Source organism: Pelodiscus sinensis, chromosome 3 (assembly GCF_049634645.1).
Source record: "Pelodiscus sinensis isolate JC-2024 chromosome 3, ASM4963464v1, whole genome shotgun sequence".
NCBI lineage: Eukaryota > Metazoa > Chordata > Testudines > Trionychidae > Pelodiscus > Pelodiscus sinensis.
In genome coordinates this window covers 72,341,805-72,359,471 of record NC_134713.1, presented here as the reverse complement: position 1 = coordinate 72,359,471, position 17,667 = coordinate 72,341,805, and the positions used below count along the sequence as shown (strand labels likewise).

The 17,667-nt window shown below is 38.0% G+C and overlaps 1 protein-coding gene across 1 annotated transcript in view; it reads right to left on the bottom strand.

Annotated features, from left to right (window-relative positions):
• GRIK2 (glutamate ionotropic receptor kainate type subunit 2) overlaps nucleotides 1-17,667 on the bottom strand; it is a 621,233-nt gene that overhangs the window by 260,344 nt on the left and 343,222 nt on the right. Inside the window, exon 10 of the mRNA XM_075923935.1 lies at nucleotides 12,256-12,369. Coding sequence (XP_075780050.1) covers nucleotides 12,256-12,369 — 114 coding nt within the window. The remainder of the gene's footprint in view (nucleotides 1-12,255; nucleotides 12,370-17,667) is intronic.

Sequence of the window (17,667 nt, the reverse complement as noted above, 5' to 3'; positions counted from 1 at the left end):
CTAAAAGTCAAAATGCCAATGACAAAGTTTACTATATGAAATCAAGGGTAGCCTCTCTTACAAGATTAAAAGTTTTAGATGTTGCATTACCTTTAGATTCCAACGTGCATATCACAAAAGGGTCAAATCTAAGCCATTCCCCTGAGTTTTTGATGTTTGACAAGTGGCTACAAGCCATCTGTCTGTTTCGAGAGTTTATTTAAAAATTGAGAATACCAATATATTAGCTTTATAATTAATATCATGTTTGTTTGACTAAATAATATTCACCGATTCATAGATCAGAAAGAACCACTGTGATTGTCTACTCTGACCTCTTATATGAGACAGGGCATTGGACTTTTCTGAATTAATTCCTGTTTGAACTGGAGCATATCTTCTAGGAAAGAAAAATCCCAACTGTATTTTAAAATTGACATGGTATTTAATAGTACCATTCACAAATTTGCTTTTTTTCCCCAATTGGCATTACTAAAATAAATTCTTATTGATGCTACAAAGAAGCTTCTAATGTATTCATGTCATTATAGACATCAGATTTGTGGTTTTACAAACTAGTTTTGATTTTTCAACATACAGTTAACAGGATAATATGGACAATATACAAAATACTTCCTGAATCAAATGGTATAAAGTCAACTGAAAGGTCTCTCTCTCTCTCTCTCTAACAGATGTTGATAAAGATGCTCATTTAAATATATTTCTATTTATCATATTAAAACTACAAAGCAAATATTATTAGGAATCACAATAATGAGTCATTACTTGTCAGAAGACAAAGCACTGGCTCCAAGTTTTATAGATATATTCTAAAGCTTTGCTAACCCATAATAAGTGACAAATGTATCTTTCTGAATTCATAGTGGCTTTTTATTTTAAGACTGTGTATTCTTAACAAAAATGGAATAATAAAATATTATTGCGTTCCCTTAGATCAGCATGCTGTTGAGGAGGGCATATGTGGTTCGAGGAGATTAAAAATCAATCACTAATAATCCTCTCCATGGTATCAGACAATGCAGCTCCACACTTTGATATAATCTGTTTTAGATATGTGGAACTCTGAACTCAGGTTTTGAAAACTATCTGTGCACTACTGCAGCATGAATAAGTAATAATGATGTATAGCCAGAACTTAACAATATTTGTTATTTGCTCAATGTTTAGCAGATTGTAAATCCTTTAATGAAATCACTATTTGAAATTATCCTGATTTTTTATTTATTTGTAGATTACCAGTGAACACTTCCTTCTGGTGACATACATTTTCCTACTAAAGAGGTAGCATCTCCCCTCTACCCACCTGCACTGTATTTATTTCCACTTTAAAAAATATCCTGTTACTGAGAAGAAGAATATTTTCCTGATGATTTGCTATTGTTAGAGCTAGGAATTGTGAACTTTAGCTCTACTCATTATGACTACTTGAATCAAAATGCTGCCATATCTAATTAACATTTATGTCAGATGTACGGTGTACACAAAGGTCTTTCAAAGTTGGGAAAAAGGGAGAAGTGAAATATTTGAGCAGCTGCAACCAATCAAAGAAATACAATATCTTATTCTGACACCTATCAGCCATTTGGGCAAGGGCATTTTTCTGTAGGAATGTCATGACCAGTGAAAAATGAACAGCAAAGCAAAATTTCTCTACATGTTAGATGCAGGATTGTCATAGACACAAAAACTCTTTGGATGTCATTGTTTGACACATTTAAGGCACCATTCAGAAGTCTGCTTCATTATCACCTTTCTGGTTCTGACGGTACGTCTATACTACACCGTTATTTCGAGATAACTAGAGTAATTTCGAAATAATGTGAACATCTACACAGCTATTCTGTTATTTTGAAATAATTTCAAAATAACGGACAACTTATTCCGAAATCTGTAAACCTCATTCTATGAAGAATAATGCATATTCTGAAATAACTATTTTGAAATAAGTCATGTGTAGACACTCCACTGCTTCTATTTTGAAATAGCCCCTCACCAGGGCCATTCAAAGTTATTCCTCCCCAGTGCCTCCTAGAGTTCTAAATCAAGGTAGCATATCTATATTAGGAAAGCCTGCCTCAGACTAATTTTGAGGCTTCCCCGAAGTGTAGACATTCTATTTCAAAATAAGCTATTTTGAAATAACTATTTTGAAATAAAGCGTGCAGTATAGACATACCCTGAGAGGTATAACAGTCATTGTACTACTGTGCAACATGGTTTAAAAAACTGAAAACAGAGTTTGGCTTTCCAGCACTGTCATCCTCATCTAGTTTTCTTAAATAAAATATATTTTTACTCTCAACAAGAAACTTTTTAACTTTAGCCGGATTATAAATTAATTGGACTGCATCCCAGACAAGCATGCTAAATTGCAGTCCCACTAGAGCAGAATATGTTTGAGTGGAGTCCTATTTTTACCAAAACGAATTCATTCCAACTACAATGTTACACTGCATAAACTTAACCTACTTTCAGCTGACTGAATCATACACCTTGTGTGATAATCAAAGAACATCAAAGTCTTTATTAGTTCTCATTATAATGCGAAGCAAAATGTTCTGCTCTTATGATGCATCTTTAGAAAATCTGCAATAATGTGGAAAAACAGAATAGGCAGTATCAGCAATTTTCTAGAGGCACTTATTTTTGTGCTTTTTACACTCAGTAATCAGATTGAGATAGAATCAAGTCTACATCATACCTGAGTACTATTTCTCCAAGCTGTTTTTAAAACCCTCCACTGGTGGGGAATTCCACTATCTTCCCTAGAAACCTATTCCAGAGGTTAATTGTCCTTACAGTTGGAGTGATATTCATAGTTTCTAACCAAAATCTCCCTTGCTACAGTTTCAGCCCATTACTTCTTGTCTTATCTTCAGTAGACATGGAGAACAATTGATCACTTTGTAACAGCCCTAACTAAATTTGTTATCAAGCCTCCCTATGATTTTCTTTCCTCAAGACTGAACATCCCCAGGTTTTTAACTTTTCCTGGTAGGTCTGGTTTTCTAACCCTTTTATCTTTTGTATCTATTCTGGATGCTCTTCAATTTGTTCATATCTTCCCTAGCTTGTGGCACCCAGAATTATACACAGTAATCCAGTAGAATAGAACAACTGTATCCTATGTTTTACCTATCCACTAGTCCAGCAGTGGGGAACCTCAGGCCCGGGGGCTGGATGCGGCCCCTGGCTTGCATGCATATGACACCCAAACCTCAGGGCTCCCTTCTAGCATTGGGGAGCCCGCACCTACCTGAAGGACTAGAGCACATAAAATCTACTAGCCTGGACCCCACTAGGCTCTGGTGTGTCAGTGGACTGTGGGGTGTGTCTTTATATTTCTCAGTCAGGGGCCACCTCAGTGAGGGTTTGGTAGGTTTTTTTGGCTTCTCACTTGTGTGCGGCCCCCAACTGATTTTTCCATGGGTCAGCAGCCCCTGACCCAAAAAATGTTCCCCGCCTCTGTCCTCAAATGATGATAGCCATTTTCCCCATCGAGTCACACTTTTGACTCATATTCTATTCGTGATTCATTATCATCTTCATAGCAGTAGTTTTCAACCTTTTTCAGTTTATATACTCCTTTTTTTTTTCAAATGGAGGTGTGGACCCTTTTGGAAATTTTAGATATAGTGTGTGGATCCCCAGGGGTCCATGCATCACAGGTTGAAAATTGTGGTTCTATAGCCTTTTCAGCAGTACTACTGCCATGCCAGTTAGTCCCAATTTTTCAGTTGTGTGTTTCATTTTTATTTCTTAAGTCTACTGCTTTTCACTTCTCCTCACTTAATTTTATTAATGAAAATCATAGAATCATAGACTCATAGAATAATAGGACTGGAAGGGACCTCGAGAGGTCATCGAGTCCAGCCCCCCACCCTCAAGGCAGGATCAAGCTCCGTCTACACCATCCCTGACAGATGTCTATCTAACCTGTTCTTAAATATCTCCAGAGAGGGAGATTCCACCACCTCCCTTGGCAATTTATTCCAATATTTGACCACCCTGACAGTTAGGAATTTTTCCTAATGTCCAATCTAAACCTCCCCTGCTGCACTTTAAGCCCATTACTCCTTGTCCTGTCCTCAGAAACCAAGAGGAACAAATTTTTGCCTTCCTCCTTGTGACACCCTTTTAAATATTTGAAAACCGCTATCATGTCCCCCCTTAATCTTCTTTTTTCCAAACTAAACAAGCCCAGTTCATGAAGCCTGGCTTCATAGGTCATGTTCTCTAAACCTTTAATCATTCTTGTCGCTCTTCTCTGTACCCTTTCCAATTTCTCCACATCTTTCTTGAAATGTGGCGCCCAGAACTGGACACAGTACTCCAGCTGAGGCCTAACTAGTGCAGAGTAGAGCGGCAGAATGACTTCACGAGTTTTGCTTACAACACACCTGTTGATACAACCTAGAATCATATTTGCTTTTTTTGCAACAGCATCACACTGTTGACTCATATTCAACTTGTGGTCCACTATGACCCCTAGATCCCTTTCCGCCATGCTCCTTCCTAGACAGTCGCTTCCCATCTTGTATGTATGGAACTGATTGTTCCTTCCTAAGTGGAGCACTTTGCATTTCTCTTTATTAAACTTCATCCTGTTTACCTCTGACCATTTCTCTAACTTGCTAAGGTCATTTTGAATTATGTCCCTATCCTCCAAAGAAGTTGGTATCATCTGCAAACTGAATAAGCGTACTCTCTATCCCAATATCTACATCGTTGATGAAGATATTGAACAGTACGGGTCCCAAAACAGACCCTTGAGGAACTCCACTTGTTATCCCCTTCCAGCAGGATTTAGAACCGTTAACAACAACTCTCTGACTACGGTTATCCAGCCAATTATGCACCCATCTTATCGTGGCCCTATCTAAGTTATAGTTGCCTAGTTTATCAATAAGAATATCATGCGAGACCGTATCAAACGCCTTACTAAAGTCTAGGTATATGATATCCACCGCTTCTCCCTTATCCACAAGGCTCGTTATCTTATCAAAGAAAGCTATCAGATTAGTTTGGCATGACTTGTTCTTCACAAACCCATGCTGGCTATTCCCTATCACTTTATTACCTTCCAAGTGTTTGCATATGATTTCCTTAATTACCTGCTCCATTATCTTCCCTGGGACAGACGTTAAACTGACCGGTCTGTAGTTTCCTGGGTTGCTTGCCTATATTCTTCCTTTGTTAGTTGTCCTAGTTTCCATTTTTTATATGACTCCTTTTTTATTTTGAGATCGTGCAAGATCTCCTTGTTAAGCCAAGCTGGTCTTTTGCCATATATTCTATCTTTCCTACACAGCGGAATTGTTTGCTTTTGGGCCCTTAACAACGTCCCTTTGAAATACTTCCAACTCTCCTCAGTTGTTTTTCCCTTCAGTCTTGCTTCCCATGGGACCTTACCTACAAGTTCTCTGAGCTTATCAAAATCTGCCTTCCTGAAATCCATAACCTCAATTGTGCTGGTCTCCCTTCTACCTTTCCTTAAGATCGTGAACTCTATTATTTCGTGATCACTGTCCCCTATACTGTCTTCCACTTTCAAGTTCTCAACTAGTTCCTCCCTATTTGTTAAAACCAAATCCAGAACAGCTTCTCCTCTGGTAGCTTTTTCAACCTTCTGAAACAGAAAGTTGTCTCCAGTGCAGTCCAGAAACTTATTGGATAGCCTGTGCCTCGCTGTGTTAGTTTCCCAACATATGTCTGGATAGTTGAAGTCCCCCATCACCACCAAATCTTGGGCTTTGGATAGTTTTGTTAATTGTTTAAAAAAGGCCTCATCCACCTCTTCCACCTGGCTAGGTGGCCTGTAGTAGACTCCTAGCATGATATCACCCTCGTTTTTTACCCCTTTTAGCTTAACCCAGAGACTCTCTACACAGCTATCTCCTACGTTCATCTCCACTTCAGTCCAAGTGTGCACATTTTTAATATACAAGGCAACCCCTCCTCCCTTTTTTCCCTGTCTGTCCTTCCTGAGCAAGCCGTACCCTTCCATACCAATATTCCAATCATGCGTCCCATCCCACCAGGTTTCTGTAATTCTGTAAAAAAATATGGACAAGCATCAGATTCAGGACAGATCCCACATGATACAGCTGCAATGAATGGATCCCTACAACATTCTCGTGAGGAGGAAAGTATTATCTCCATTTTAGAGACAGGGAAATGAGGCACCAATGAGATCATGGATAATATGTTCAATGTCATCTATAATGTCTATTACAGACCTGGAATTCAGAGCAAATACTTTAGAGTTACTATCCAGACTTTGTCTACACTATGGCTTTTGCTGGAAGAGGCAATGCAAATGAAGCACTGATTAGCATATTGTCGTGCTTCATTTGCATCTATTCTGAGCCATTTTTGCGCAAGAGGTTTTTGCACTAAAAACCCCCTTTCTGCACAAGATCCTTATCCCTCTTATCTGAAAGAGGTTTTTGCACAAAAAGGAAATGTTCACACTGCTTGTTTTTGTGCAAAAACCCCCTTTCTGCACAAGATCCTTATCCCTCTTTCAGATAAGAGGGATAAGGATCTTGTGCAGAAAGGGGGTTTTTAGTGCAAAAACCTCTTGCGCAAAAATGGCTTGGAATAGATAATACAAATGAAGCATGGCAATATGCTAATCAGCGCTTCATTTGCATTGCCTCTTCCGGCAAAAACTGGAGGGCTGTGTCTACATTGGCACCCCTTTCCGGAAAATGGATGCTAATGAGACCAGTCGGAATTGCAAATGCCGCGGGGCATTTAAATATCCCTCGCGGCATTTTCATGAACATGGCTGCCGCTTTTTTCCGGCTCGGGGTTTTGCCGGAGAAAAGCGCCAGTCTAGACGGGATCTTGTGGAAAATAAGCCCTTTTCTGCAAGATCCCTTATTCCTACTTGAAAGATCCCTTATTCCTACTTGTGGAAAATAAGCCCTTTTCTGCAAGATCCCTTATTCCTACTTGAAAGTAGGAATAAGGGATCTTCCAGAAAAGGGCTTATTTTCCGCAAGATCGCGTCTAGACTGGCGCTTTTCTCCGGCAAAACCTCGAGCCGGAAAAAAGCGGCAGCCATGTTCATGAAAATGCCGCGGGGGATATTTAAATGCCCCGCGGCATTTGCAATTCCGACTGGTCTCATTAGCATCCCTTTTCCGGAAAGGGGTGCCAATGTAGACACAGCCGTAGTGTAGACATAGCCCCAAAGTCTAACACATCAGCAAACTGCTCCTACCCATTATATGCAGTTGCTGGAAAAACCATCTCTGCTGAAAATGAGGACAAATACATGGAACAATTGCTCAAAATATAGGGGGCATTTCAAACATAAAAATGTTGTCACACTTTGATGCTCAGCACAGATAAATAAATGTCATTATAGAACTATCAGTGTCATAAAGCTTTAACCAAACATTGGATAGCTTCTCACCAAAGACTTAATTCTAATGGATCACGACCATTTAAGACATAAACATGTACGTACAGAGCCAAAACCAATGTCATATAACTTCAGAATTCCCACAGTCCATGGACAAACAATGCAAAAAGGCATTTAATATGTTCAAAGTAACCTCAGCAACAGACTGCAAAGTTCGAAGAGAATTTATCAGAACTGGAGCTTACCAGAAATTGGAATTCCCCCATTCCGTGGAAAATCCCAAAACAAACTTTCTCCCCCCCCCACACACACACACAACAAACACTTCAAACATTCCAGAATGGATCAAACCCTAAAATTTCAAGATTTCCAGAAAACAAGAATTCTGAAATTTACTTTTCATCTTTTCTGAAAGGCTCCCAAGTCTTATCAAGTTTTCTGGAGCTCAAGCAGTCTATCAGGTAAGAAGGTGGATCACCCAGAGAGTCTGTGAAGTCTCCAGGCTGCCAAGAGGCCTGGAACCTTACCTCTGGAGAAGTCTAAACTGCATCTGTGAGCAAGCCTCCTGTCTAAGGTACCCAGATTCATGCTAGCAGAGCTGGAGTTAGCATGCTAAAAAAAGCAGTATGACTATTACAGATCCAGTGAAGACTCAGGCTAGCCATCCAAACTCAGAACTGCAGACTATGTCTACACAGCAAAGTATGCCCGGGGTTTGAACTCAAGCTCAGGCCTACTCTCCTCTCACCTCTTCTTTCCACAAACAAACTGTTATTCTTTGGTCGCTCAAGGTATGAATTTCTCTTAATGGGTTGGGAGACTTACTCCTGTCAGGAGTGCAGATTTACCTGACAGACCCTGAGAGTCTTTACTTCCTATGGCCTGTACTATGCAGTGGTCCCTTTTTTGCCTTAGGATATGTCTACCCTCCACGCTTATTTTGAAATAAACTATTCTGAATAGTTACACCAAAATGGTTTGTTTTGAAATATCACATCTACACAGCAGGGAAATCTTAAAATTAATCTGAGGCAGGCTTCCCTAGTGTAGATGTGCTATCTCGATTAAGAGCCCTAGGAGGCACTGGGAAGGAATAACTTAGAATGGCCCTGGTGAGGGGCTATTTCGAAATAGTAGCAGTAGAGTGTCTACACACACCTTATTTTGAAATACTATTTTGGAATAGGCATTATTCCTTGTAAAATGAGGTTTACAGATTTTGGAATAAGCTGTCCGTTATTTTGAAATTATCAAATGGCTGTGTAGATGCTCACATTGTTATTTCAAAATAATGCTAGTTATCTCGAAATAAAGGTGCAGTGTAGATGCACCCTTAGAATCTGTGAAATGACAGTTTGATCATTTTTATCTCTGGTCATATACAGACATCTACAAAAGACAAGGCAGTTCATAGCCACAATCTTTAATCCACCTGCAACTACCTGTACAATATAAAGAAAAGCAGAGTACTATAGGGACTTTTAGAAGTTAGTGAAACAAGCAGAAATAAGGTTCATAAAAATAATAATTCTTGGCAAGCAGACCAGATTACCAAAGAAAATAACCAAGGTATCATATATGCCGATAAAACAAACATAGGACAGTAATGAGGCAGATATTAGCCCTACGACAAAAATCCAGGCTTTCAGGCTAACTGAGCCAAACAGTCTTTTCTGACAATATTTTCAAACGTAAGAAAGAAGATAAAAGTGTGGAAATAAACAGAAAAGTGTGTTTTCCATGTTCTATCTTTGCATTTCTATAGCTGCACTGGAAATTTTCTGTCACTAGATTCCCTGCCTCTCTGTATAGTAACAAGCAAAGTGGCTGGCATGTACCATGTGCTACAGATGGATCAGCAGTGGCATACATCTGGCATGCCAGCTGTGTATTTTTCTACACTATCCTTTTTTTCCCCAGTTTGCAGCCAGCACTTATACCATGCTGCCCTTCTGGGAATATATTCTTCCTTCACAGTACCTTAGTGACACTGGATAAGCAAAAATATTAGCAGGAGTAGCAGCACAAAAAACATGGTCTTCTAAATTATTTTAGTTGCTATTGCAGAACCTGTTGGAGGGATCCCAAAGCTGTAACTTCCTCGAATGCTACTCTTTGATTTTAACATTTCCATTATTTTTTTAAAACTTTGTTCCTGACACGTACCCTTTCACTGTGGGCTGTACAGCTGAAATTTCACTAGTATAATACAGGCAGTCCCCGGGTTACATGGATCCGACTTACATCGGATCCCTACTTACAAACGGGGTGAGGCAACCCCGCACTAGCTGCTTCCCCCTAGCAGACCAGGGAGACGCGAAGCTTGCGCCCCCTCCCCTCCCCAGCAGACCAGGGAGACGCAGAGCAGCTTTTCTCAGCAGACACCTCAGCTTGAGAATAAAGGACTGAGGGAAGTGAGGTTTGGGAGAATAAAACTGAGCTCTGGAGAAATGTTTGGCTAGAGTTTCCCCTACAATATGTACCAGTTCCGACTTACATACAAATTCAACTTAAGAACAAACCTACAGTCCCTATCTTGTACGTAACCCGGGGACTGCCTGTATAGTGAAATAAAAAAAGAAAAAATATTTCCTGCCTAATAATTGTGTATCCAGAGAATATAGAAAATAACGTGTTCTACATGCTAACACATTTATTAAATACAAAAAGATGATGCTACAATGCAAGGAATCACACCTATTCTGTGAATTCAAAACAAACCACCATATTTATAAACTTGTCAGAATTCAATTTATATTTGTTATAATTTTGATGGATAATATCAATTATTAGTAAACTTTTTTATTTGGATTAATTTAAAATTACACAGTTGCACAACATTCTGGATTTTAAGCATTTGTTATCACTTTATCAATTTAAATCATCAAAGATGTGGGAAACTATGGAATGGAGAAAGACAATTATTTAATGACAATGGACATTGACATTTAAAATTTTTAAAGCTTTGAAAAACACAAAACCATAAAATGTCAACATCAAAATATACAAAGTATGTACCCCTCAACTGAACTATAATAAATTATAAAACAGCATTTTCCTTACTTTGCCTATCTGTACATTTTTATTAATTGAAAGCTTTTTTTGTCAGTTTGCGAGTGTACGGTGAAGTAGATGTTACCTAATCTTTACTGATTAAAATCCAATCTTTCCAAGTCTATTTTTGTATCAACAGATACAAGAAAAAGTTTGGACCTTTAATTATTTTAAGCACTACCCTTCCTATGTCTTTTGTTTTCAAGCAACAAGAATTATTTGAACCTTCAACAAACCATAATTGAGGTTTATAAAGGCACTTATTGCAGAACAAGTGTATCTCTAGTGTATCAATCATGAGATGAGGACATATGTCTATACAACTTAAGCAAAACCATAATATAATATAGCTCTTATCTCCACTTTGGCATATGTCCCAGATATAAATGTATGTGGCCATTCCAATGTACACCTCTGGTTCATAGAGGCAAAGCCTGTTGCATTAGGTGGATTTTACTTTTTTGCAAACACAGCACTCTGGCTCTACTAGTTACGACTATACTAACTCAATGTGACTCATGGCCTAAATAGATTAAAATCTCACTGATGGATAGATCTCAAAATATAATTGTTAATGGAGAATTGACAATTAGTAGGGATGTTTATAGTGGGGCCCTGCAGGTTTTATTTCTTGGTCCAATATTGTTATCACTGATCTGGAAGAAAATATAGTCATTATTGATGAATTCAGGAGGTGAGTCAAAGATGGTTGGATAGTGAATAATGAGGAGGTCATTATATATATATGTGTGTGTGTGTGTGTGTGTGTGTGTGTGCGTGTGTGTGTGTGTGTTATTTGTTCTGGCATGATGTGGTAATGCTTTGAGTTGGTGTCCTTTGAGGAGCTAATGTCTGATGATGAGCTTGGAGAGATTGGATGGGTTGTATGAAGTCCAGAAATGAAAAGCAATGAATCCCCACTTCTGGCCTTTAAACAATACTCCACCTCTCCAAGCTCATCACCAGAAGCAGGAAACTCTCTGCTAACTACTTATGCTAAATTATCTATTCCACCTTGCATTTATCTGTGATTCTCACAGTACCTTTCCCAGAACCAAAGAAGAACTTTATATCACTTGAAAGTTTATCTTTCTCACCAACAGAAGTTTGTCCAATAAAAGAAAAAGTAGGTTGCATTCTAATACCTGTAAATGCAAAATGGTGGGAGTCAAGTAGCATAAATATCTTAAGACCTTCTTTTGGGTTCAAATATATTAATAGAAGAAAGCTAAAATATCTGGCATATTGATATTAATGTATTGATGATGTAGAAAAAATACTGAGGAAAATTGTTCATTTGATTTAAGATAATTGTTAAGATTAAAAATCTTTTCATCTGATTAAAAATAAGGTTTCCATTTTAAAAATAATTATGATGAAAAGGACTGAAAACAGGTGCTACTGTTTGTTATTATAAAACTTTACAGTTTTATCTGACTGACAAAAGTCGTAACAATGTTCTGAATTTGAACCTGTGGCCTAATCATCTTTCAATTTCATTTAAATAAACACATCTTTTTTTTTTCTAAACATGTCCAGATTAATTTGTTTTGTCTAAATTTAAAGATTTTAGTAAATAATACGCAAACCTAAATTATTAAATAAATGAGATTGCACTAAAATGAATGTAAATACACATCAACTTAGACCAGAATAAAAATCCATGACTAAATTAACACTGCATCTCATTCATTACACAGTAATTGCTAAATAACTGTAAAATACATGACATAATGTTCATTACCAATGTAATTAGTACAGCTTCTTCTATCCACTTTCATGTACATCCATATTTCCAGAAAAGGAATGCAAATATAATTACTTACCAAAATGGTGGTAACAATTAAAGAGCGATTGGACAGAGAGTCTGTGATGTTTGCTGGTTTTCCTTTCTGATTCTCTGTCATGTTAAGGCCACTTGGTGGATCCCAAGTTCCAATCTATAAAATAACATATGCACATTATAAATTGTCCATCCATTCTCTCAGGCACTTTGCACAGAATACTGTAAAGCAGGGGTGGGGAACCTTTTTTAAACTGGGGGCCGCTGACTCTCAGAAAAATCAGTTAGGGGCCACATACAAGTGAGAAACTACCAAACCCCCTCCTTCCCCCACAACCCTCACTGATCTGGCTTTCAACTGAGGAGATAGACACTCCTCACATTTCCCTCACACAGCAGAGCCTAGGGGGACCAGCCTAGTACATTTTATGTATGCTAGCCTTGCGGTGGGCAGCGAGGTGGGGCTGTAGTGCCAGCAAGGATCCCCAATCCTGAGAGGGCCCTATGCCCCAGGGGCTGGATCCAGGCAAGCTGGGGGCTGTATCTGGTCCCCAAGTCTGAGGTTCCCCACCGCTGCTGAAAAGGAAAAGTTAAGACTGCTAACACTTATTATTCACCTCTACGGCATTATTTGCTATTGTTATATTAAAGTCTGCTTATTTATAGTATGATTCATTTCACTTTGAAGTGTGTCTGGTGAAGTGTGACCTTAAGGGCAAAATATGCAAAAAAATTTTAGTCACTGTATGCTTAAATTCCCATTTAAACTTTCATCTCCAACACAAACCACCTCTGATGATAACTTGATAGCCAAGGGGAAATTGATTTGCGGAACATTCAGTATTCCTTCTCATCGTAGTTAGCATGAGGGCAAAAATATTTTGAGGAAAATACAATGGGGAGAATTCAACTTTTATTAAGTGTGATTGATTTGACAATAAGATACTGTACACATATCTACTAACATTTAGGACCTTCCAGGCCTTATCCCAGAAAAAGTCAATAGCAGTTTTGACTAAGTAAAGAGTTTAGTTTGTGTCTCATGGGGCTGCATTTCTCCACTTTATGGCTATATAATTCCACTAAAATCAATACTTACACCCAGTGTAAAATTCGAATAACCGAGTGATAAATTTATACCTTGGTATTTCTCTTTAGAGACAAGATTATTTTTTATTTTTTCTCTTATTTTAGTTTATTATGGTACATAAGTCCCCAATCAATACTGACAAAAGAGGGGCAATCCTTCCTGGGGCAGCCTGACAGGCCCTAACATTGTCAGTGTGCAACCTGATGCAGAGACTGTGGAAGCCGAGCTTCTGTACTTGGTGTGATAGTGCAACACCTTGGCGCCTGGTGACCCCTACCTTATTCCCACCCCTCACCTTCTACCTCCCATTATGTTACCACTCCTGAGCTTGTCATTTTCCCTTTTTCAGCGGAGGGAAATTTTCCCATTTCTCACTCCAGCAGGGACTGCTGTACTCCTCCACCTCTCCCCGCTCCACAGGCTACTGTACTCTCAGCATGCTCACGCACACACACACATCTACACACACAACCACTGAGGTCAGGTTTTGTTCAGAAGGGACACTATATATTTCATGTACTTGATGTGAGCTCTCTTCCCCATCACTCATCCTTCTGGGGAAACAAGGTGGAGAGTCTTTAAATCAGAGTAAGAAAGGAACTGGCATGTTTCAGTTTTTTCATGTGAGCATTGAGCATCCCTGGGAAGGAGTAACAATTACAATATTTCCAGTCTCTCAGACCAGAGAGCTGTAATGCAGTGCTTTCCAGTCAGTCGCATGCCACCAGGAAATCGGTCACTAAGGGGTGATCAGAAATTCACAACCCACTGGCTAAGAAAGCACCGGTCATTAAGAACAGTAGGAACTCAGGCAGGGAAAGTAAGCAACAGTTCCCTGCCTCCACTTGCTGCTGCCTCCATTGCTCAGCCACCTATGAAGTGGTTGGCAAAGTTCAGAGAAGATAGGGAAAGCAGTAATAGGTGACTTGTAGAAGGGAACTGATAAGAATAGGGGAGGATAAGATGGGAGCTGGAAAGAGAAGGCTGAGACTAGGAGAGACCTGAGATTGTTAATGCTGTTCCTTTATAAGACTAAGGTGGGTAGTGTTAGATTGGATTAATTTCCATTATGTTTACACAATATTCAGAGATTATCGCTGAAGGAAAATAGTCTATGAATAATGCAGATACAGATATGTAAGGCAATACTTATGTGAATCCTGAAAGTATGCATTATCCATTTCAAATTTTAAATTCAGTAAACCGCATATATTATTTTGTTAAGCCTGTCTACAAATTCTGATACCTATAGGCAATTAAAGTTATTTCCTTCACTGCATTTTTCAGTGTAACATGTTTCTGTTAATCTAACCACATTCACAAATCACTGAGGTTTACAACATTAAAATTTTGGTTTTCCTAGTCTCATAGGCAATTATATTATTTAAAGGAAAATTAATTTGTGTCAAAAAATCCTATTGTTTTCTCTTCATAGCTATACTAACAGTTGCATGTGATAGCATTGTGTTTATTTTTTAAAAACTGTGAATAAAGAGTTTTTAAAACTGAAGGAAAGAGAGAGTCAGACTGTCACAGTTGTGCCATCTTATGCACCATCTCTTTTGCGTAAGCGAAGCTTCAACACATTATACCATACATGTGCAGACCCTGCTACTGTTTGCAAGTAATGCAGCATGTCTACTAATAGCTATATCTCCATGAAGCAAAGTTACAGTTGAAAATTAACGTTGGCACCAAATCAGCTGCACTCAATTTGTTTAGTGCAAGTATTTTAACTCTCAAGCAGCCTTAAGAACTGAATAGATTTAGTAAAATATTCTCATTGAAAACTAGAAAACAAATAATTTCCTTAAGGCAAAAAATGTAGTGGAATCAAACCAAGTTAATTTATTATGTAAAATTACAATTCAGGCTCTCTAAGGCTGAGTTAGTCTGTAACAGGAAAAACTTAAAAACCAACAAATAGTTTAGTAGCACTTTATAGACTAACAAAAAATACTGTCTATATGTTTTGTTTGTCTTTAAGGTGATAATGAAACTGAAAGATGATCAGAAGTCTCCTAAAAATATTCACTGCATTATCCAAAATACAGAGCTCAGCAAATACCATAAGATACAGTCTTGTAATAGCAATTCACATTTTAAAATGAATTAGCTTAATTTGTGCTCAATCATCTTGTGTTCGCTTTCCACAAAAATTAAAGTAACCAAATTTACTCCCACAAATGTTCATGGAAAGAATTTCAGATGTGAACAAATTACTGTATTTACTTTGCACAAGTATTAGTGCCAGACAAAACTCATAACACTATCTCAAACATTACCAGAACTTGCAAAGGGTGAAAGTCACAGGTATAGAGAATAAAATCACTGTGCAAAGGAGAGCTCAGAGATACTGTAGTATTCTAATATAAAGTATCTGGAGAAATGAAGTGATTTAGCTTAGTTCTTTTGAAAGCTCCAGAACAGCCTCAACAAATCTGCTGAAAAATGTTTAAAGTGCTCTTTTTCTTTTACCACATATCATGTTGTAAAGATTTGCTTTTAGTCCTGTCTATAGCAATCTGCCAAAATTATTTCTGAAAAAATTCTATTCCACTTTCTGAGGAAACGTATAACGATTAGTCCTGCAATACCTTGGAAACTAACAAAAAATGTAGATGGTATCATGAATTTTGGTGGGCACAACCCACTTCTTCAGATGAATTGAGTTTAGAAATCAAGTTTTTAACCTTCTCTTGAACAACCTCATATTCCTTCTGAAGCTACTATATTTGCCAGGAACTATATGATTTAATACAAATCCTAAGACTCTGTGGGTGTGTCTGCACTGCAGGGCTTAACTCAAAATAAGCTATGCTAATTAAGCTACGTCAACTGCATATCTTATTTCGAAATAGGGAGCATCTACACAGCACTTATTTCATAATAGTGCATTCTTCTTCCAACTTCTCTTATTCCTTATACAATGAAGGTTACAGGAGTTGGAGTAAGAAGTCCTCCAACTTGACAGTATGTTGACACTATTTCAAAATAAGTTCCTGCTGTGTAGACATGGACTAAGTTATTTCAAAATATTGCTAGTTATTTTGAAATAGTGTTGCAGTGTATTGTACTCAACTTGAAGCTGATCCTGGCTGAATTCATGTCTAGATCAGGGAGGAGTTTACTGTATGCCAGTCAAATGAGATTTTACCCACAGATATTTAACAACATAAATTATATGCAATTTATCACCTGTTTATACAGGTGAAAATATCATTTTTATTAATAACCAAATGCTCTTTGGCTGTTGTTTTCAGAATTACCCTAAAAATGTTGACTTTTTCTGGCAGTGAGGTGCCCAAGCTTACATGTGCTATTCTAGATGTGGTGTCTTTGAATAGCTATGTCAGAAAAAGGACAGGAGACATTTGGCATGGGTTTAATAAGACTGTAACTTATTATTAGATATATGGATTACCTAGGAGATAACAATGTACAGTACAGATAACCTCATGCTTATCCTGTAATTATCTGAGGGGCTTTTACCAGCTTCTCCTCTTTTTCCATCCATATCCATCAGGCAAATCCATTGCTGGGATCATTCTAACTCCCTCTCTTTTTCTATCCAGGTCCCTCCAACAAATTTAGTATCCAGGACCTTACCATCCACCCCCACCTCAAAGGAGGGTTAATGTGGGCTATAATAATGAAGGTGATCTCTCCCTGCCATACAAACTGTAAAAGTCCCCATTCATTCCTTTAATAAACACCTCTTTTTAAGCCACCACCCTGCCGTCATCCATCCATAAAGCATTCATCCATCCCCCCACTTCAAGATGCAGGATGGTCATTAGTGTTGCATGAAGAGGGATCAACACGTCTGTGATTTGTACTGCGAATCTTTCAAATGTGCAGCTAAAATCACATTGGCTTTTCAACCCATAACACACATCAAACTCCTATATACTGTACCATCTTGTCATTATTATTTTTGTAGTCATTAGACATTTCTATACTGCTTATTACTTCACAATCTGAGCTATCTTCATTTCTCAAATCCTTTAAATCCCATGTAAATCCTTCCCATTTAATCACTGAGTTCCATATTCCATTTTCCTCCAAAAATATTTAACCTACTTGTTTGAAATTTACTTTGTTATTGCATGTATTTCTGATTTCTCCATATCTTCTTGTTTCATTTGTTTGTCCTCTCTGGCATTTGTAATATCTCCCATTTTCATATTTTTTAATTTAAGTAATGTGCCATGAACTCCTCCTTCCAAGTCATTACTGAAGATATTAAAATAAAACTAGGTCTTGCTGTGTAATACTGGAGCATACTTTTCAGCTCAGTTCATGCCATCTATCATTATCCTATGTCTACATCCTTCAGCCAATTTTCAATATTTCTGACAGTGT